Source organism: Aphelocoma coerulescens, chromosome 4 (genome assembly GCF_041296385.1).
Source record: "Aphelocoma coerulescens isolate FSJ_1873_10779 chromosome 4, UR_Acoe_1.0, whole genome shotgun sequence".
Taxonomy (NCBI): Eukaryota; Metazoa; Chordata; class Aves; order Passeriformes; family Corvidae; genus Aphelocoma; species Aphelocoma coerulescens.
This window is the reverse complement of record NC_091017.1, coordinates 46,539,243-46,560,617: the sequence shown is the minus strand read 5'-3', so window position 1 is coordinate 46,560,617 and position 21,375 is coordinate 46,539,243. Positions and strand designations below refer to the sequence as shown.

The 21,375-nt window shown below is 38.6% G+C and overlaps 2 protein-coding genes across 8 annotated transcripts in view; one reads left to right on the top strand and one right to left on the bottom strand.

Moving 5' to 3' along the window:
* The first annotated feature begins 810 nt into the window (after positions 1–810).
* Positions 811–12,197, top strand: CENPU (centromere protein U). Of its 3 annotated transcripts, none has more exons than XM_069013857.1 (12): positions 811–904; positions 1,005–1,073; positions 2,486–2,603; positions 4,005–4,110; positions 4,400–4,490; positions 5,571–5,643; positions 6,658–6,775; positions 7,157–7,235; positions 8,289–8,336; positions 9,679–9,740; positions 11,060–11,216; positions 11,890–12,197. In XM_069013857.1, exons 2-12 carry the CDS (start codon positions 1,023–1,025, stop codon positions 12,025–12,027), a joined length of 1,041 nt encoding a protein of 346 aa, XP_068869958.1. In that variant the 5' UTR covers positions 811–904; positions 1,005–1,022; the 3' UTR covers positions 12,028–12,197. The 3 variants fall into 3 exon arrangements, with proteins under 3 accessions (XP_068869958.1, XP_068869959.1, XP_068869957.1); XM_069013858.1 differs by having other exon boundaries at positions 1,002–1,073; positions 5,574–5,643; XM_069013856.1 differs by having other exon boundaries at positions 1,002–1,073.
* A 100-nt stretch (positions 12,198–12,297) lies between these two features.
* Positions 12,298–21,375, bottom strand: part of PRIMPOL (primase and DNA directed polymerase) — a 16,263-nt gene continuing 7,185 nt past the window's right edge. For all 5 annotated transcript variants that reach the window (XM_069013855.1, XM_069013851.1, XM_069013850.1 and 2 more), the window contains 9 exons: positions 20,656–20,803; positions 19,046–19,330; positions 17,310–17,472; positions 16,013–16,110; positions 15,515–15,601; positions 15,318–15,426; positions 14,076–14,158; positions 13,951–13,997; positions 12,298–12,958 (listed from right to left, as the gene is read on the bottom strand). In XM_069013855.1, the coding sequence (XP_068869956.1) occupies positions 12,653–12,958; positions 13,951–13,997; positions 14,076–14,158; positions 15,318–15,426; positions 15,515–15,601; positions 16,013–16,110; positions 17,310–17,472; positions 19,046–19,330; positions 20,656–20,803 (1,326 nt within the window). In that variant the 3' untranslated portion in view covers positions 12,298–12,652. The remainder of the gene's footprint in view (positions 12,959–13,950; positions 13,998–14,075; positions 14,159–15,317; positions 15,427–15,514; positions 15,602–16,012; positions 16,111–17,309; positions 17,473–19,045; positions 19,331–20,655; positions 20,804–21,375) is intronic.

Genomic DNA, 21,375 nt, shown 5'->3' with positions numbered 1-21,375 from the left:
AACAAAACTGTACTGACTTACCTGCGGCTCATGGGGCTGGGTGCTAGAGCCAGCAAATTAGAAGTCTAAAGCGAATGTGCCACCTCCTAATCACTTTAGGCTTATTTCACTGTGTTAGCTTATTTGGCTGGCTAAAGCCAAAAGGGTGTGCGTGGGTGTCAGTGTCACCACCCCCGATGGATGAAGAGGCGTGGCATCAAAAGGGTCCCTCCAGCTTACAAGACTTGACGTTGCTAAATCTCCTCTTAATTTTAAGTGGCAGGGATGGAATTAAAAGTTTTCACGCTATAGAGTACTTTTTTTTTTTTTGGGCACGCCATTAAAGCAAGTACTATTTTTGCGCGGTTTAAAATAATACTCTTTTTAAGCGTAGCTTTCATTTTATCTTGGCAGAAGCGATCTCTTTCGCTTGCTTTTCCAGATGCACAGCGTCAGTTCAGGAAAAGGGAGGGGAGAAGAAAAGGGGAAGTTCTTGTGGTTTGCTTTTTTAATCAGAGCAATTATAAACTCTTCGGAACACTGCATTGACTCCGGCCGGGCCGGGGCGGCGCTGTCCCGGCGCTGTCCCGCTTCCCTTTCCGGCCCGGCGGCTCCGCCCCCCGCCTCCCCTTCCTTCCCGCCGGCGGCGCGCGCGCTTCCAAAGGCGCGGGAGGCTGCCCTGAGGGGCCGGGCCGGCGGGGCGGGGGTCCTGGGGCTCCTGCGGGAGAGGCGGTACGGGCGGGAGCTGCAGCGTCGCGCTCTGTCTTTTTCGTGTGCCCGGCTCGCTGATACGTGCTTTGTGCAGCCCTCCATCCGTACATAAATATATAATAACCTCTACGTCGGTCTCGGCGAAGGAAGTGAGTTTTACTGCTTTTGAAGTGAGCTGAGCGTAATAGCTTGAAGTAACAAAGAATAGTTTGAAGTAAGGAAGATTTCCCGTTCTCTCCCAGGTACACACAGAAAGCTGATTTGTATCGGGGACAATTTTTCACTGACTTTATCCTCGGTTTTGTATTCAGCAGCATATAATAAACAGCGAAATGTCCTCAAAGAAGAAAATAAAGAAGAGTCATACCAGCTCTAAGCTAAAGGTAAGTTTTGCTAGGTTGGGCAGCCTTCAAATAGCCAGTGTTTTGTTTTTGTAGAGAGTGGTCAAAGGAGAGCAAGGAAGACGGTGAAAGACCTTGAGGGGAAGCCGTGTGAGGAGTGGCTGAGGTCACTTGGTCTGTTCAGTCTGGAGACTGAGGGGAGACCTCATCGTGGTCTCAGCTTCCTCACCAGGGGAATTGCAGAGGCAGACACTGATCTCCTTTGTCTGGTGACCAGTGACGGGACCAAAGGAAGCGCCATGAAAGCTGTGCCGGGGGGGTTTAGGTTGGGTATTAGAGAAAGGTTCTTCCTTCACCCATAGGGTGGCTGGGCGCTGGAACAGGCTCCCCAGGGAAGTGGTCACAGCACCAGCCTGACGGAGTTCAAGGATTGTTAGGACAATGATCTCGGGCACATGGTGTGACTCTTGGGGTGTCCTTTGCAGGGCCTTGATGATCCTTGTGGGTCCCTTCCAGTGCAGGATATTCTGTGACTCCGTGTTGTGCTGGTGTGCAGTCGGGGCATTGTCTCTGGCGGTGATGCACGGGGCTGAATGCAGGGCTTGCTTTGCCCTGGGAACTGCTGTGCAGTCCCTGCTGGGGCCGGCTTGGGGTGCTCGCGTGGGGTTTTTTTTCCATTTAGGAGTAGTACAGAATGGACCATTGACTTTCAAACAGGCGAAAATTTAAAAACAGTCTCATAAAAGAAGATTTATAGGGAAAGTAGTTGATGTGTATATTTGGTACCATAACAGAAATGCTGGGGCAATGCTAAGCACTGGTAAAATTTAAAAGCTTCAGAAGTCGGTCTTTTCTGGTTATAATTCACCCTAGAGGTATGCACAGAAATTAGTGAGGAAAGTCACTCACACGTGGTGTGAATGGCACACAACTGTTTTGTAAACTAGTGTCATTCTCACCCTTCGGCTTTACAGAAGTGTCTCTCTAATCCTTGATTTATAAATCCCACTTCTGTATAAGAAGTTACCCTGTAGCTTTTCAGCTTCTTAAAGCGAAAGTAATTGAATTGGACAAGGATGGAAATTTATGTGATATAGAATGAAAGAAGAAATATTTTAAAGCCTGAAAAAGACTACAGATCTTAGAAAGCAATTATTAGAGTGTTATAAGATTTCTAGGCTTGTACGCTTTTACGAAATGAGACAAAGCTTGCAGTAGAACGCAGTATCAAATAGCAGAATATACATGTTTTATACCATCACTTCTCTTAGGAGAAAAAACCCATAGCCTGAGGAAAAAATGTGCTTCAAATCGTTATGCCATAGCTCAGGAGTCAATATGGTTCTGGTTAAATGTACTTCTAGCCAAATGTTCTTGAAAGTCATTGTCATGTTTAAGCTGTTGTACACTCAAAAAAGCTGGATAAACTGGTTTTTAACTTCACACCCATCCAGGAGCACAAAGCCAACTCCAATCTTCGTTGGAAATCAGTTCCTCTTGAGGAACCAGATGTCTCAAGGATATTGAAGGTAGCAGGAACAAATCAACTTGAGGAGCTTGATGATTCCTTTGGTTAGTATTAACTTGAATATCATTTAAGGTATGCTTTTCACAAACCAACCACATGGGCAAAATACTTCAGTGCTTACCTAGGAAAAGGTTTTGGTTCTTTGCAAGAGAAAGTAATAGATAGGAGAGACAGATGGGACTTAGTGTTATTTTCCATAATTTAGGAAGTAACAAAAATAATGCTGTATTATGTGCAAATAAAAGTTAGTGGAAAAATACTGGCTATGCCACCTTTATAGTCTGAATGGTAGAATTTCACATACCATAGTATTTCAGTTGTGTAAGAACTTACCATTCAAAACCAGAGTTCAATATCTTAACTTATTCTGTATTAAATTACACAAATTATGAAGTGACATTTTTGCCATTGTACGAGTATTCATGGCAGCAAACTTGGACATTCTCAGGGATGTCATCCTGCCGTTTTCAATGTTACTTTAAAAAATAACATCAAACTGTACAATTTTTGGTGAAGGATTAAAACCACTTCCATGCTTTGTATTGGACTTGTGTAATGAAGCCTCAATACACAGGAAGAGAATCAATTTAGATGGAGTAGATGCTCCTGTGGAGTCCTCTGTTATATCTATCTGTATATATATGTTTGAGGTTTTTGAAAACCAGTGTAATTAGAAGCTGTAGAGAAAATGTTAAGAGCTGTTTCTCAACTGTAATAGTTATTACTCTGAGAAAATTGTGGAAATATAAAGGTGGCTACTAGGAACAGCATTGAAAATGAGCTATAAAAAACAATTTAGCAAAAGGGTTGTTTATAAGGCAAGGCTGCAAAATGAAAAACACTTTTCCTTATTTCTGTGTTATGTATTTAGACTATAAAAAGAGTTCTCTCTGACAGTAATGTAAACTAACACAAAAGTTTTTTGGCTTGAAAAAAGAAATTTGTACTATGGAAGGCATGCTTAAACCTTAAATTTCTGAGAGTTCTAATCTATTTTGGTAGCTACCTTCAAGAATTCTACACTTACAAATATTCTTTAGCAGCAATAATTGCCTTCTTATAGCATCCAATAAAGCAGCTTAAAATTTATATTAAAAAAAAAAAGAAAGTAGTTATTTAAATGTGTAGAAGTTTTACATCTGGCATAGCAAAGAGAGACTTGAAACAAACTGTACCAAGCATTTTGTTTGCTCTATGCCGTGAGTACATGCTGAGCTACCTTTGGTTTGGGTTTGTAAAGAAATAGCAGGTGAATGGGTACAGAAACTATGAAACTTTTCACTGTATATTTTTTCATAATCCTCAAATAATACTTGTAATGAGAAATTCCTTTTTGTTAGTTAGCAAACCACAAATACTCTAACTAAATTCTTAATGGCAGGCAGTGCTCTTTGCCTTAACAGATGGGAGAGGTGTTCATATGGTTTATTTTCTGTTCTTTATAGATCACCCTTTGCACAGTACTGCTGTGGATGCTTATGGAGAGGAGCAGTCACAAAACGTGTCACTCAGTTGTGTTTCGGCACCACAAAGGCAAAATACAGACAGAAGGTCTGGTGGAAAAAGAATAAAATTGTCAGCATTTAATTTAATCTCTAGATTTTTAGTGTAAAAGGGAAAAACATTCTAGTTAAATTATATGTAACAAAGAAAATTATTTTTAAAATATTTTAATTCAAATTTTAGTATACTTCTCATCTGTTAAATCAAATTTACTTTAATAGAACTCGTATGAGACATAGCTGTACAGAATGCTCCCCAAAACACAAGGTTTTGGTGTGCATATGGTTGAAGATCATTCTTTCTCAGAGGGTAGTAGTGTGTGTTTTTCTTCTCCCAGTAAAAAACCGCGTCACTCAAAGCCTTCCAGTGGTGATGTTTGGAAATTCAACACGGCTGATGCTGGAGAGGAACCCCTTAAGGAGGCTGTGGTACAGAAAAAGTTGCATGAGTATTATCAGTCAATTTAATTTTAGTTCACTTCATTCCATGCCTGAGTTAGAGGGTGGGGGGAGAGGAGGACCTTCCATTTGTTTCTTAGTACTGCCTTTGTACTGAATTGTATCCAAAATAATCAATCCTCAGAGTGTTCCTGTGGGATGGCCAAGTGAAATGCTTAAAGCTACAAGTCATCATATCAACAAGGAATATAATAGCCAGGTGTTCCTGGATCCTGTAGCCGATTGTCTTGCTCATTTGGGACTATGTTCTTTCCTTTTTTCAAATATATTCTTCGTACCTAAAATATATGTTCTCAAGGATTGGCATACTAGATGCAATAGGAATCCTTTGTACTTGTTTGGTATTAAAGCAAAACAGACTTATGGGAAAAATAATATTGATAAAATTAATTTTGAATATGTGTTAGAATGAAAAGCCATTCAGTTTTGAATGAGTGTTTCGCCACACATACTCCACAATTAGTGTAAAGTGCTTTTGGCCCACTGAGGTGCCAGACGTACAGGGGAGACAACTGCCTGCAGGCTCAAGAAAGTAACCTATGATAAAAGCAGCTGTGCAGCAGTTGGAACAAGAGTTTTTTATGTATTGACATTTATTGGGATTGTACACTCAGTACAGAGTCTTTCATCAGTAGGCTGGATGCCTGCAGCACTCGCAGAAGTGCTGTTGGTGTCACAAAGCAGTCAAAGTAGAGAAAGGGTTGGGACAGGACACAGGTGAGAAGGAAGGTGAGCAAGCACTGTTGATCAGAGAAATGTTAATCCTGGGCAATGACTGTGCGGAACTGAGGGTCCTTCAGCTCCTTAGGATGTCTCCAGCCCTGCTGCAGGGCCAGTGGCTGACAGGTCGGTGGCCAGTGCAGTCAGGCAGTCACTGTCCTGCAGCAGGATGACCACTGGGCTGGGACTGGTGAAGCAGGCTGAAGGATAGGTTACTGGCGCTTCAGTCAGGAAATGCCTTCTGTATTCTGCCTAATTGCCATCTCTCAGGTGTTTAGATGAGTAAACCTAGGGTTTATTCTGGAAGTTAATCTGCTTTTCATACCGCAGAAGACTCCAAATACTACTCAATTCCAGACAAAAAAGAAGCAGCCTTCAGAGGAGAATACATCAGATCCTTCTGGTAAAGTAGAGTTTTCAGAACTTCCATATAGCTTTTCTTCATTCAAGTTCAAAGTTTTTCAACGGTGTTCATTTCTGGAATGTAGCAACATAGTTAGTGCTTCTAGAATGGGAAGTTTTAGTTTCAGTGTTGGTATAGAGCCCCATTTGATCCCCATGCTTTGCATCCCTGGATTTGCCTATTCCTTCCCTGGAGGGGTGAAGTATAGGTGTGCATTATACCTGTAAGGCAGCCTGGTTCCCTTTGGAGGGAAGCCTGGAAACCACAGCTATGAAGCTGTAAGAGGTGTCAGTACATTCCTTGGTGTGGAAGCCTGGAGCAGCAGCTGTGGGGTAGAACTTGGAGTGTCCCTGCCTGCAGTGCAGGGGCAGCTGTCGGTGTAAAGACCTTTGAGACAGGGAGCTTCACGACAGTAGCGTTTTTCAATAGGGAGAAACTCTCTTGTGCCATCTTGCTTCCTTTGAACAGAACCCAATCATGTTTTAGTACTGGATTTACATTGGGGAGTGTGTGAACAAACATGGTTTAACTTTTAGTGGAATTGGTTAATAATGCTATTGCAAAGTTTAAAGAAATGCATTTGTGTAGAGTGGGTTTTTGAAGCATACATGGTGTTAATAGAAGAATATATACAAATATAAAAGCTCATGAGTCTTTGAGTAATGCAAGTTGCAAATTCAGGCTAATAGTTTTTTAACACCAAAATTCATGTTTACGGTACACTGTGTAGTGTATTACTTAGTTTACTGATGTGTTCCTGGGCTTGCTTGAATCAATAAAGAGTTAAGTTACATATCATTGATCATCCCAGTTCTAAGGTGTTCCCAGATAAATCTATCGTAGTTGCTCAGCCAAAGACAGATGAAATAATTTACATATCCCTCTTCCCAAATTTCATGTTAAAATATTTATAACTTTTAGATGGTTATTTTGATGGTGGGCACAAGAGTTCTTCTGTTGTTTTACAGTGTGTACCTGAATTGTGCAATGCTTATGTTTATTCTGCTGTCCCAGTGGATAGCCCACATTCTCTACAGGTTTGGTGTCCCAAAGAGCTGAAGAGATCTGCTGGAGATATTACAGAACTGGATGTTGTTCTGGCCAAAGTTGAGAAGATAGCAGCAAATTACAGGTAAATATTCTGCTTTCCCATGACTGGATATTCAAAGTTTTAAAAAGAAATCCCTGTGTTTTTGCTAATGGGCTGTCCTTCAGGGAATCAGTATTGCATGGTTATGTTCTGATGGTAATGATTATTAAGTTTCTATGATAAAAATGTTTTTTCACATGTGATCTTGACATGGTCTCCAGGATTTGATATTTTTCCAAACATGAAGAGCACATCTCAGGTGATATTTTTCAAGGTAGAAATGAAGCTATTGCTGGTATATGAAAGATCTGCAGTTGTCTAGCTGCTTAACTTTGGGGTTTGTTACTCAAAGGAAGGATTTTGGATGAGATTTCCCCTTTACTAAACCAAATGGGTTGTGTTTTGTCTCTCTGACTTCTCCAGACAAAGCATAGAATCAAACATTTGCAGAAAGGCTATCAATGACTTCTCTTCTGCTTTCAAGGACCAAATCACTGATCTTGTAAGTACAACAGAAATAAAATCAATTTTGTGGTCAAAGTACCTGTGGTTTTATATTGCCCTTTACACATTCATTTTACAAGCTGTAAAAGTTTCCAATCTCTTGTCAGTATAAGTGACATGAAAACACAGTTTTTTGTGTGCAGGTTATGATTGGTTGCCTCTGTGCAGGCTTTCACAAGAATTGCCTCTAGACACAACACTGCTGTCATGCAAGTACTTTGCAAAATTGTCACCTTCTGAGAATAGGGAAGCATCCACTAATCCTGAAGTGTTTGTCATATCTAAATCATTATGTAGTAAAACTGGTGAACTGCATAATTTAAATGAGTATACAGCTATGTCAAACACTGTTTAAAAGCTCATGGACTAGAGTTTTAAAAGGTTGATGATTTTATTTTTGTGCTGTCTCAGTGAATTCTGAGTAAGGCCTCTAACATAGTCCAGGGAAAATCATGCTTTTTTAAATTAACATTTTGAACACAACTAAGTGTAAGATATTCCAGAACCATCTGGACACAATCCTGTGCCATGTGCTCTAGGATGACCCTGCTCCAGCAGGGAGGTTGGGCCAGAAGACCCATTGTGGTCCCTTACAACCTGAGCCATTCTGTGATGCTGTGATAACCTTATGGGCTGCAAAGATTAAGATGATTATGATGAGTAAAATGAACTCAGAACTTTGCAGGAGTTGTGCCAAGTACAATGGGTAAGTATTAAAGCTATAGTTCTGAGTGGTTCATTAGAAGTAACAAGTGTTAGAATTACCAGATTTATACATCCATATAAAGATACAGAAAAATTAAGGTATGTAGTATTACAGTAATTGGAACAAGGAGTATTACTTGGACTGACTCCTTTTGTGCAACAGTTTTCCTCTGGCATGAGGAGAGAGGAAAGAACCGATACACAACCGGTGATGTCCCTTTGAACCAGGGTTGGCTTTTTAAATAGCTTTTTATGTTACTCCAAAGTAATTCTTGCAACCATGTTTTTAGGAGGACAGTGATGAACTCAAGATCCATAGTCAATCTGTAATTCTTCTTCTCTCTAGATAGCAGGAGTCCAGGAATTAAAGAACATGAAGAAAAAGAATGCTAAGGTAAATACATACATATCACTACATTGTGCAGCATACCGTTGTGGGCATTGGAATGTCAAGAACTTGACTGGAAGAAATAAAATAATTGGCAAAAAGGTGTGCTATACTCAGAATCAACTGCACAAATAGAGGTTAGGGAACCACCAGAGGTTTTTTGGAAAAGCTTTGAGTAAATGTGGTGGATTGCAAACTCCATATGTATACTGCTGTACAGTGTAAAAAGAAGGAATGCACATTGGGATGGGTAAGACCTACCCATGTCAATTCTCTTTTGGCTTTTTGGTTTGGGTTTTTTTAATGAGTAATGGTGAGGCCTCTGGAGAGCTAGTTAAATAATGGGAGCTAACCTTAAAGAAACATAAATGAATATAAAATTTAGGAGAGTAGCAAAGATAGCAACCTGTGAGGATAGAATTGGATTGCTTAATTTAAAGAAGGGAAGTCTCAGGCAATTGCATTCCCTAAATAGATGCAGAGTTTTTGTTCAGAGGAAGACAGTTCCTCTCTTCATTCAGAGTAAGCAGTAATTCACTGAAAATGCAGCAGGAATGTTGACAGGAGAAGGCACTAGTGTAAGGGCAGAAAAACACTGCAGTGGTTTCATCAGGGAGAGGTGAATGCCCTACAGAGGAGAGATTTAAGAGCAGCTTAGGCACTGTCTGGATTTTTGCCCAAATTAACATCTTCTGCAAAAATTTTCAATGGCAAAATAGCTTTAACAAATAAAGTCAACATAAAGCTTATCCTGAGAAGTAGCAGTTAATATGCTAAAGTCTTGTTGACTTGAGGTGATAGGGTAAGCTGCTCTGCATGTAAAATGAAAATCTTAATACACTCCTAGCATTCGCAGCCACTCAGATTTGTCCTTAGTTTGCCCCTTAGCCATTTGTTTAAAATCAAATTTTTAGTTGCTAAACTAAATTTACTTTTATGATCAGTTTTGGGTGATCCTTTTTTTTTTTTAAACTGTATGTTTTAGTAAAGAAAGCTTACTTAGTTATGCCAATCATCCTGAACATACATTTGTATTAATTTGCATTTTTAAAACTAAAACCTCCTAGAGTTGATAATGTTTGAAATCAAAATGTCACAAACTCCTTTTGTATGCTTGTAAATCCAGTGTTTCTTAAGAGAAATTTTGGATGGAGATTAGAGTTTGACATTTTAAACAGCTTTAAAGTGTTTAGTAAAATATGGCAGTTTATCAGGTCTGGTGTCTTAGAATCTTCCACAATGAGAATCTGTATAAAACCTCAGATAAAAAAAAGACAATGAAATTTGAGTTGTTTGCCTTTGAAGTTTTAGTAACTGTTTCACAGACTTTGTTCATTGTTTGTTTCAGGCAATAATAAACATCAAAAAGAAAAGGCAGCAACTGGTGCAACTCAGAGAAGAGCTAATTGGGTGTGTTTCTAATGATCAACAATAATAGCCTGAAGAACTTAAGAAGTCTGATATCTTGTAACTCGGAAGGGAAAGTAACTTCTTCTGTTCTTTCCTTTTATTTTGATGAAACTACTGCTGTCTTGCTTTTTGTTTTTATAAAAGCTCATGAGAATCTCTCCTTTACATACTTCAGTTGCCTAGATGGTCATTCTTGCAAGTTCTCTTAGCTAATTAGTTACTGGAGGGTGTTTCACGCCATACGTTCATAGGGAGAACACCAGAGTTATGATTTGAATTGCAAAGGTGCTGGATCATAAATTTACAAAGTTAATACAGAGGACTTTTTTGGTTTTGAGGTGAGAGATTGTATTTCACCTCTGCAGTTTGGCAGGGGTGCATGGTTAGTACATGCTTTTTGTTTGGATTATAGAGAAGAAAACCCAAAAGCAAAAGTGGTAGTAAGTACATACTCTGCATGTTTGCTTCCTTCTCCTGTGGCCACACAATTCCCCTTCCCTAACTTGGCATTAATAAGTGTCATTTAGATACACACCACAGGAATTATGTTCTTTGGAAGAACCATTAGACTTCCCCAAATCCCTCAGGTTGCTAGTGACAAGCTTTATACTGAAGCTGCATTTAACATACACCCTGTAAGGTAACTCTGTAGGGAACCGTGGACTTGGACCCACAAAAACAGCATCAAAACCTTTTCTCTATGGCCATGAGAGGCATTTTTCTTTGTAGTACTGTTGACAAACTTTGCCCAGAGAACTATTTGAAGTCATCCCTCAAAATGGTTTGAGCTCCCTCACAGACTGAAAGCTGCCTACACTCTTTTAGATGTTGTGTTTCAATCCTTTGATCATTTTAAGAAACCTTTTTATCTGCAACCCTGTTGGATGAAAATCACTGTTGGTGCTCAGTTTTTGGAGTGCTACTTCAAAGGATCAAGCACTCCAGCTTATTTAGCAGAGGTGTAGGTAGTTTGTAGATCCTGAATAGGCTTCAGCATAAGCACTGAACAACTGAGCTTGCAGGCAGGGGGGTGCAGAAGCAGAACACCTTGTATTTAAGAAACTACACTTGAAAAACTCACATGCTTAAGAAGGAGTGGCTACACTGTCAGACTCAAAAGAGAGGTTTGGGTCTTTCTGGTGGATTTGGACTCACACCCCTGTTTAAGTAACACACTTTCTAATTAAACACTACCCTATAGAAACCTGTGTTTTGTATCTCTGACCAACCTTTAAGAACTCCTTCAGAGGAAATAGGGTCATAGTTATTCATGCAATAAATATGCAGATGCAAGCATCAAAGTCTTGATCTTTTTTCAGAGCTGAACCACAACTGACACAACTACAAAGAGAATATGCTGAGGTACAGGAAAGGAAATCTTCCTTGAGGCAAACAGTTGAATTAATTACTGATTTAAAGGAGCTACGGCAAGACTGTTTGGATTACGGAGAAGAAAACCCAAAAGCAAAAGTGGTAGTAAGTACATACGCTGCATGTGTTTCAGTTTTATTAGTGTTTTTATTTAAATTTATGAAATGTATTTAACATCTCTTAAGTAGCAGTATTTTGTTAATTGTCAATTGTTAATTGCAACTTGAGAATCACTGCTGAACTGTACTGTAGCATCTCACTCGTTTTTTTTGGTCTCATGTTAGAAGATGAAGTATTTCAGAGAGGATTCTGCTGCCTTGCTCTCAGTGTCCAGGAATTCAAAGGACATAGAAATGAAACAGTTGTCCTTAATAGTAACTTTTTTATAGAAGTTGAAGATTAACAGTGAGACAGAAGTAATAAATTTTTTCTGTTGTTACTGTTCAAAAGTAGGGAAAGCTCTGGCACTTCCATGTGAGATATTTAATGCTAAGAACAGTGCTGGTATTTCATGACCAGAGTAACTTCTCATGTAACCTTAGAACTCATTCCCATTGTACCCAGGACCTGGCGCGGTATTTTCTGTGGATAAGGCTTACACACCTGCCACATGTAAGGGAAATCCTCTCATTTCAGAAGACGCTCTGATTTTGGCTGTTGTTCACTTTTAAAAGTCATGTTGCACCACTTTAGACAGAGGAAGAATAAATACTGATACGTAAGTGATCTTTCCAAGAGTTAAAAACATTGCCTTGCAACTTTATTTCCTTATCAACAGTATGGAACTTCCAGCCTCCCTGCACTTCTGGTGGAGTCTCGGAGAATTCTAGGAGCAGAAAGGCACTTTGAGAATATCAATATGAAACTGGAAGAGGCTCTGGCTGTACAAAAAGAGCGGAGATCAAAGAAAAATTAAGTGTCTTTTTAAGACTTTTTTAATCATTGTTACTCTTATTTTGTTTCAGTCTTTAAAAGAAGTCAATTACTTAAGATTGTATCTTTCTATTGTCAGATAGTGTCAGAATATCAATGAAAGGAAACAGCAATCCCAGTACATGTAATAAAACTTTTCTGTACTCTGAACAATGTTGGGTGTTAATCTTGTGCTATTAAAGTAATCTTGAAAGGAATATATTCATAAAGAGAACACAGACTTTGGTTGAACAAAGATGAATAGACAAATCTTTTTATTAAATCTGCACTTGAAATATATTATTTCATCCTGTTTATGGAAATGAAGAAAGTCTGTTTTGTTGGCTTCTCAATAAAACTTGGACATACAACTACCAAAATAGAAACTGTACCGCAAAGAGCGTTAAAAGTGCTAAGCTTGGAGCAGCATTCATGACATTAATTTTTTTAGTCCAATCCTCTTCAGCCCCCACATAATCTTCCATGATCTCCTCATGCCTACTGAAGTTCACCCAGGCACTCCATTCTTTGTCTTACAGCTCTGGAGTGGTGCTTGTGAACTACCCTGCAGGACCTTTTACACCAGCACATGACACACAAGTGTCATTCATTGCTGGCCAGGCCTGTGCTCAGCTGCCTTCTTTAGTGTAGGTGTCTTCTCTCCTTAAAGCTTCCAAAAGAACTTCATCCGAGATTTCTTCCATGGCATAATTCAGACTATCATCTGCAGCTTCGGCTAGTTCCACGTCTTCAGCAGCTTCTAGGAAACAGGCATCATCACTTGTGTTTTCCCACTCGCTGTCTGACAACAGGAGGTCTTGAGTCCAGCTGTTCTCTGGAGCTACTGAGCTTTTTGACAAGTCTGACACATTAGAATGTGGATTTACTTTTCCTTCTGTGTGGCCCCTGTCATCCGTGTGCGTGGACTCTTCTTCCTTTGAGAAACAAGAACACTGCATATGAAAATACTCTTCATACCTTTAACTGCTCTGCAAGTGTGAAGCTTGTGCTGTCACACAGAATGGATACTGCAGAAAGCTGGCCAACAGGACAAGCTTTTCCAGCATGTTCATGGATACCCACATTAACCTGTGGAAGCCTATTTTAATAGGAGTAGAACATACTTAACAAAATAAGGATGTTATTTTTCTAGCACCATACAAGTAGCCTCTTGAATACAGCTTCATAAAATAATACAAGATTGACTAACTTTAGTCTGTTCAAAGATACTGTCAGGACCTGAAAATAGTTAAATGACACTTTCTATGAAATAACACTAATAGCTATTGATGGGCTGCTTGAGAGAGCTTAACATGCCATTCTGCTGTGTGACATTTAGAGCTGTATATTTAAATTTAAAAGTTGCAAAAATGCCCATTCTTATTGCCTAAGCAGTGGAAAAACTCGTATGTTCAGGGTGTAGAGTCTACGTGCAGTATCAGGTCAGTTGAAATATTCTACCTGTTTGGGGAAACGTGCTGTTTACACTAAAATGGAGATAAATGAATTTCAAAAGTGAAGGTGACTGACTTGTATTTGACTCTGGCTGACTCACATGTTCCAGAACCAGTTCTGTTTTACCTTGCCCAGCATGAAGTCAGACATGCACAGCAGAGCTAGACTTGGGCAGTTTTTCTGCTCTGCACCTGGAGCAGCCTTGTGGCTTAGAAGTTGGGAACTGCTGTTCACATCAGAACAGAAGAAAGTCTTTAGTCCCTGGTGAAGTTAGGCAATTTCAGTAACTTAGCACTGCTGGAGAACTTAAAAATGAATATATGGAGCTACTACACCAGCACAGCTGCTCTGGGGACCTCTTCTATATCACTGTAACAGTGAGTGGAGCTCTCCCAGCAGACTGGGATGTTAGTGGGAATATCCAAGGGCTTCTAGAGACTCAGAAGAACATCTCAATAGGACAAAAACGTACCTCTTTGAAAAGAGATGGGAGGCATATCCCAGGCGGTAATGGAAAACCTAAATCAAACATAAGGCATTAATTAAAGTTAACATTCCCAAAAGTATTAAATATAATTGAGATCACAAGCTACTTACTTTGTGATTTGAAGTTTTGTTCTCTGCAGACAGGATCGTGACACTTTTGATACCAGACTTCATTCTTTAGATCTACCAAAATCCTAAGAATGAAATTATTTAGTTTTTTAGTAACAGTACATAAATGAAGTAAATTCATACAGTAGGAAACTCTAAATGAACAGGTTTTGTTTGTCCTCAGCTATGCACATTGCTTTCATACTCTTGGCAGACTTATTCCACACTTGTTTTGTATGATTTTTAGTAAACTTCAGGCTTCTTAAGTTAAAAGAAATAATTTTTTAAGACTAACATCTGAAAGTGAAATTTAGTCAACTTCATTACATTAAGTTTCATTACATCAAATTAAGATTAGCATATGGGACTTATCTGTAAGATAAGATTTTGTTGCTGCTGCTGTTACAGATAATTGCATTATAAAAGCCAAATAAAATCACTATTTTCTGCCAGCTGAATAGGCCACCCCAGCTTTTTCAACTGTGTTTTAGAAATAACCAAACTTTAAGCAACTCACTTGAGGAACAGCAAGTTCATCTAGGTGTGGGGTTTTTTTAATAAAAAACAGACAAAAACACATTCCTTATGTTTCAGTGATTTTAAATCTTACATAACATTATTTTTAAGTTAAAATACTTATACTAATTATATGCTGTAATTCTAACATAATCTAAAAACCTGACTTTCCATCACTTATTTTGTTAAAACTAGAGGCAATCTGAGGCCTTGTAGAGTCACTAGCAAAACTCATCTTGGTTTATGTTACAGGAATTACCATTCTAAAATGGCAATTGTCAATTGGCTCAAATGACAGAGTCATTTTAATAACCTAAGAATGTAGTTTCAGATGCACTGTAAATTAATTCAAGAGAGGTCTGCTTGCTTTCTCATTTTTCAGCTTCCTAGCTGGGAAGTATCAAAGCATAGTACTGCTTAATAGCTTAAACATACTCTGAATTTTACGTTAGCATCTTTGGGCCCATATTTTAAATACCATGAATATTCATAGAACTATAAGAAATAAAGGTCCAGTTATCACAAAGTAAACTTGGGGGAGGATAAATCGTTTCTTTGGTTTGGGGGGGGGGGGGGGGTTTGTAAATAAAAAATAAAAAAGAGCAAGGCAGCAGAAATGGTAACAGTTGCTGATTCTATTCATAAGAGTTTTCTCAGCATTTTTTGAGAGTAACAGTTGAACAGGAAAATAAATAAAGCTGTTTTAAACTGAATAGTTAAAGAACATACATTATGTTGTTACTTTTGTGAGCTCTTCCGATATTTTCACACCAACGGTAACCAGAAATATCATAAATAATTAGTTCTTTGAGAGAGAAGTAACTCCATTGTCGTATCCCTGAGGAAAAACAAAATTAATTCTTTAAATTCTTTAGAAATAGTGCTGCAGAAGACTAATTTGTAAATAGTAAAGGTGGCCTCTTTACCTCCTTGCAGCCCATCTTTGTTAACCAAAGAACGAACAAAATTATCGATTTCTGGATATGGTGAACCCTGGTAACCTTCCATGGGATCTGTTAAACCAAAGGCCACAAACACACACTTTTAGAGGGTTTGCCACTGTGATGCATCATTGTAACACACATTATATAGACCACAGGCATAAAATGTACCTGAATCACATCACACCCTTAAATAAAACCAGGGATAAATTCCTTGTTAGTTTCTTGTAGATCTTTAAAGGGCTACTACCACCACCCCCAAGGTGCAGAGGGAGCTGGGACAAAGCAAGACAGCAGTGGGTACAGGAGAGGAGGGTCAGGGGCATTCAGGTGCTGCAGAGCATCCTTCAGTGCAGATGTGCTCTGCCTTCTGCAGAAAGGCAGCTGAAGAAGGACCCTCCTAGAAGCTATCAGGTGTACAAGTCACAGAATATCTAAGTTAAGAGTATTTTTTTTCTATGCAGTAGAAAAGGCTTGAGGTACCTCTGCTTCTTCCGGTAGTTTTACTGTTTAAAAAAGCAGACATTTTTCTCTCCTTCTCTGAAAAGCCAGATGACAGAACTTTTATGTCATCACTCGCTCTGAAGAAAGGAGAGAATGCAAAGGAAAATGTATGATTCTTACAGTGTAACACAGTACAGCGTAACTCACTGTGACATGCCACAGGATGGCACAACATGGCACAGCGCTGGGCTCAGGGGTGGGCCAGGAGACCTCCAGAGGTCCCTGCCAATCTTGCTCAGCCTGTGATTTGCTGTGCACCTTTCCCTGTCCCTGGTGCACTTTCTGTCTGGCTTTGGCAGTTTCCCTGACTCCCACCGCAGGACGGGGGTTCCTCATCCACAACAGCAACATTTGGTTCCTTGCCAAAGTCCCAGCACCCAGCCATTTAATGACTGCTGGTCCACATTCCCACAGCAGGATGTGCTCTAGATGTAGTATTTATGCAAATACACCTTTTGAAAGGTTTCCATTTTTTTTTTCTCTACAATGAACTGCTTTTCCTTGCCATATTGCTAACTGGAAGCCAGATGATCACAGAAGCCTAAATTCAATACAGCAGAATTTCTCATCCATATTTATGGCAGATTCAGCTGATGTCTATGACCTGAATACACTACATGGTTTCTTGGCATCAGTTCTGGATAATGAACATTTCAGGATATAAAACCTTGAAGTCAGAACAGAGACATGTTTTCAATAAAAATGAGATACCATTTCAACCTTCTTTCTGCTACAGCAATAGTTAGGATCTTCTTGAGATAGGGTATGACATATCAGAGGTTTAGATTAGGTACAGAAACCCTGATGATTGTCTGTACGAGTACCCAACCTAAGGAGGTGTCTGTACCAAATGGGAAATCTGGTATGCAAGAAAACACGGACAGAAATCCCTTTTATTTCTTAGCCTACCTTGAAAAATATTCAGACTTCTCATGTTTTACTGACTAGAAGTCTGTAAGCTTTGCTTCCAGAACAACACAGAAGCTGACCAAACTTAACAATGGTTATGTTTTGGCATTTTGAGTGTGTATAGAGAAATGAGGCATAATTCAGAAGCCATATCACGTTTGAAGGCAGGTTTAACAGAAGAACAGAACTCCCAAGAAATTTTTTCTTCAAAACCAAGAAATTCTACTAGGAACTCCTAAATTACACTGTAACAATGTTAATGGAATAATTGCTCATTCACAATAGTTATCTGTAACTGCTGCAGGAGAATTATCATTAAAATATGTATTTGAAAATATTGTAAATTTGATTAAAATTAAGTAATTACCCAATGTTGCAGATTAAAGAGGAAAGAAAATACGCTTCTTCCAAGGAAACATCCTTTTCACAGTTGGGGATAAAATTATTATCCTCTGCTATCTTCAGAATCACATTTTTTCCTGCTTTTGATGACTTATACATCCGGAAATTTCTGTTCTTTGTATAAACTCCTACAGGAAAACAGATATTTTTTAACATAGCAGTGCTGGCTAGGATTTAAGATACTGAGCACTTGTAAATTAAACAATCTTCCTTAGGCCCAGCTAAGAGTCTAATGAATGGACAGAAACTGTTACTACCTGGCTCACATCCCACAGAAAAAATGCAACAAAACAAGATCACGCACACATTTACACTTTTATGTTACAGAAGAGTTAAGACAAGTGCTCCACATCTCTACATAGGCACTTTAATCATTCTGACATTATAATTGGTGCTTTCGTGAGCCCAAAAAGCTGCACCATTATGTTAACCAGGAACAGCTTAATCAGCCTTTCTGTTTTCTGTGGACTGCTTCACAGCTTTTCTGAGGCATGTATCCCATCTCATTTCCAATCTCAAAAACAAACAACTAAAAAATGAACATGTATCTTAACATTGAATAATCTATCTAATAAGTGATTGAGAAGGTGAGTTTTATTTGCAGGTTGCATTTGATTTTCATGAAGAGAAAAGGACTTACAGAGCTCATACAAGATGAACATCACAAAGCTTTCTGTCACTGCAGCCTCATGATATAATTCAGTATTTCAGCAATTTTAGCTTTAGCTTTCCAATTTTGAGGTAATGTGTATAACATAAATATTGAGGATGGGTAATTTTGGGGGACTAACATCAAATTCTCAAAAGGTGAGACAGGTAACAAATTGTTTTTATTTAATTTCCATTCACAAATATGCTTGAAAGAATTTTGAACATTAAGTGAAAGTAATCCTTCTGACTCAGTAACAGAGAAGCCTACTGTAGCCAAGTTTGAGATTACATTTCAGTAGATCAGACATACTGAAGAGGCCCACAATAAAAGTGATCCTGAATTCCATGAGAAGAATTTGAAGGAATGGGGGTTCTTCAGAAGAGTCTGAGGAAAAAACCCAAGGTAAAGTCCTGAAGTGTGTAACACACTGCTGTGCACAAGCGGGCTAAGCTACTTTCATTTCCCTGACACAAGGCAGAAGCAGCAAAAACAGATACGGAGTTGAAAAAGGCTGGAACTTTCAAACTCTAGTTTGACTATAAGTGTTGTGCTCCTGGAGATTTGTAACATTCTAATACCATGAACAGGCTAAGCCCAGCTGGACCATGAAATGCCCAACCCAAAATTTCTATTATTCCACCACTGAAGCATAACAGCTGCCATTCCAAACAGGAAAAGAAAGCTCAATTCATACATGTAAAATACAGAAAGCCATGCCTCTAAGACTTGTTCCATTATTAAGCAGCTTCTAATTCAACTGAAATAACAAAAATGCAATATATGCCATCCTCTTTTAATCCAAATGGGAGCACTAAGCCCTTAAGGGGAAAAACAAAATTAGTCTTGTGTGGCAAGAATTACTTTAAACTTCAGAATAAAATAATTAAATGTAGTAATGATCCCAGTTTCAGCATGTATTTGAGGTCTCACCATAGGGACAACAGTAAGAACACCACTGTTCTTACTCTTTGTAATCAAAGATTAAGGAACATCTATCTCATTCTTAACTTTGTTGCACCCCAGAGAGCTTTAAAAACACTTATATTTACCTAGATCCACAAAAAGTTGGTTGTTGCCTTCTTTATCATTTACTATTAGGAAAGAAAAATCCAAATTTTCTCCCTGGTGTGACATTTCCACATCCTCTGTTTTGTGAGCAATGGCTGGCCAGTCTTTAGAAGCATCTTCAACAGCTGTGAGGTTTGGAAGAGAACCATCTAATCCAACTCCTGCAGAACACTGGAAAACATGCCCTGCTTCTTCTGTTGAAATCACAGCAGCCTTACTCTCCATTAATCTTATGGCAGGCTGCAAAATGGTCCTCACAAAGTTACCTTAAAAACAACCAAAAGAGTCCAAAAGCAAGTAATGTCATCTATGAGTCAAGAAAGAACTGACCGAGTTCCTGTGCAAACATTTTTCAAAACAACCAAGATGGAAGTGGTTGAAGTTCAGGGTCTTTTTAGCCCTTCTGGATTTTTAAAGAGAAATCTTTCAACCTGCCCACTGTATAAAATGGTTCTGGCCAGTAAGTGAGAAACCAACACCTTGCAAGAAATTGTACTACACGTCTTAAAAAAAACCAACCCTAAATATTAACAAGCTCAGATTTAAGATTCTGAAAAGGTTGTGATTGTCCCCCTCACTACTGTTTTCCCTAATTTCACTTTCTGAATGATTGAAATGTTTACTTGCAGCTTCATGGTGTATTTACTGATAGAAGAGCTTGACCAAAGCTTACTCCAACAACACATTGCTTTCACTTTCACAAAAGTATTTTATAATGACTTTTCAAACTCCCAGTGTGGTAATTCAGCTCCCGTTGTACCTCCAGGCTCTGCTAGATGGTAACCAAAGACAGACAAATAAAAACCATTCGTTTTAGGCCAGATTAGTTCTAGGGAGAAAACAAGAGAATAGAATAAATACAGATGTGGGGAAAAAAACCTATGAAGTGGAAGGAATATTCGCAAGGATGATTCTGCAGTTGTTGGATGAAGCTTCCCTGGGGAACATCAATGAATATGAAATACTGTTCTTTCCATGCTGTATATCAGCAGAATGACTCAGCATATCAAGCATCAAGATCATCATTATCCTCATAATTCATTACAGGATTACTGGGGCACACAAATGAGTCAAAACAACCCTAAACTGGCAATTCTCTGTATTGGAGTTGCCATATCCAAGAAATCCCAACTTACACCAACAATTAAAATTGCTTTCAGCTTTCTCCTTGTCATGTTTATGCACAGGTGGCTTGAAATCATCTTCGTCCTGCCTTTTTGACCCTGTGCTGAGCAGAAATTAACTGTATTTGGAGCAAATAACAATAGCTTTAATTGTTAAGACTGACATTAACCTGAAAATTAAGGAGTCATAGACTTGCCAGTTTCATAGAAACCTGTATTTTTGTAAAGAAAACATACAGGCACAAAAAAAGTTACATTTCTGCAAACACACATGCTAATTATAGGAAAAGAAAGTAGAAGATGAGAAAAAATGAGGCTTAATGAAATATACAGTAATTTCTGCTGGGAATACATATTTGTTTCCACATATAATTCCATTAAAATAAACAGTCAAATGTGAGATGGCACTGTACAAAGTCAAAACCTCACCTTTTATTTCTAGGTGTAAGAGAAAAGAACACACTTACCAACATGAGTATTATCCTTAAATACAGTGTTTTGGGGTAGAAATATTAAGTGCCGACTAAACTTTTCATCAGTGCTGGAATCCAAGTTCAAGACATCTTTTGATGAGCAATTTACACCATAAAGTTCTTTTAATTTTTGGCTGACAAGCTGAAATTATAAACATAAATTATGTTATTCTACTCCAGAATTTTTAGTAGTTGCATCTATAAAACCTAACACAAATTCACATTCTACATTTTTTCCAAGGTCTTTTTTTGTCCCCTCATTTTGAGCATACAATTAATTTAATTCAAACTACCCATATCAAATTTTAACCAAGTTTGATGTAGACTGTGTTTCCTTAAATATGCAAGTCACTTAACACCTAACTAACAGTGATAAGCTAAGGAGACTTTGAGTTTCTCAGGTCAAAGTCTAGTTAGGTGGCTTTACCCTGCAGGTTGTTTTCCACCACAAAGCAGTTCACACCCACAGTGACAATGTTGGTAATGCAGGCTCACCAGGAGGGGAAATGGAGGCTGTCATGATATAAAGGAGTGGTGAGCCAATTCAGTGTTATGGTTTAGCTAATTCATTGGTATGACTCCATGAACAATAACTAAGCAGAAAACATATTTCACTCTAGCTCTAAAAAAAACTTCTATACGCCAAGCTAGTGATTACTCATATTTAGGACTGGGACTCAGAACCTAAAGATCTGGAAGCTTTGGGTTTTAGCA

Bases quoted from the DNA above. Each gene is read 5' to 3' on its own strand.
- CENPU (XM_069013857.1), top strand. From the start codon at position 1,023: ATGTCCTCAAAGAAGAAAATAAAGAAGAGTCATACCAGCTCTAAGCTA. The intron at 2,604-4,004 runs GTTAGTATTAAC...TGTTCTTTATAG, and splicing joins GGAGCTTGATGATTCCTTTG to ATCACCCTTTGCACAGTACT. The intron at 11,217-11,889 runs GTAAGTACATAC...CCTTATCAACAG, and splicing joins ACCCAAAAGCAAAAGTGGTA to TATGGAACTTCCAGCCTCCC.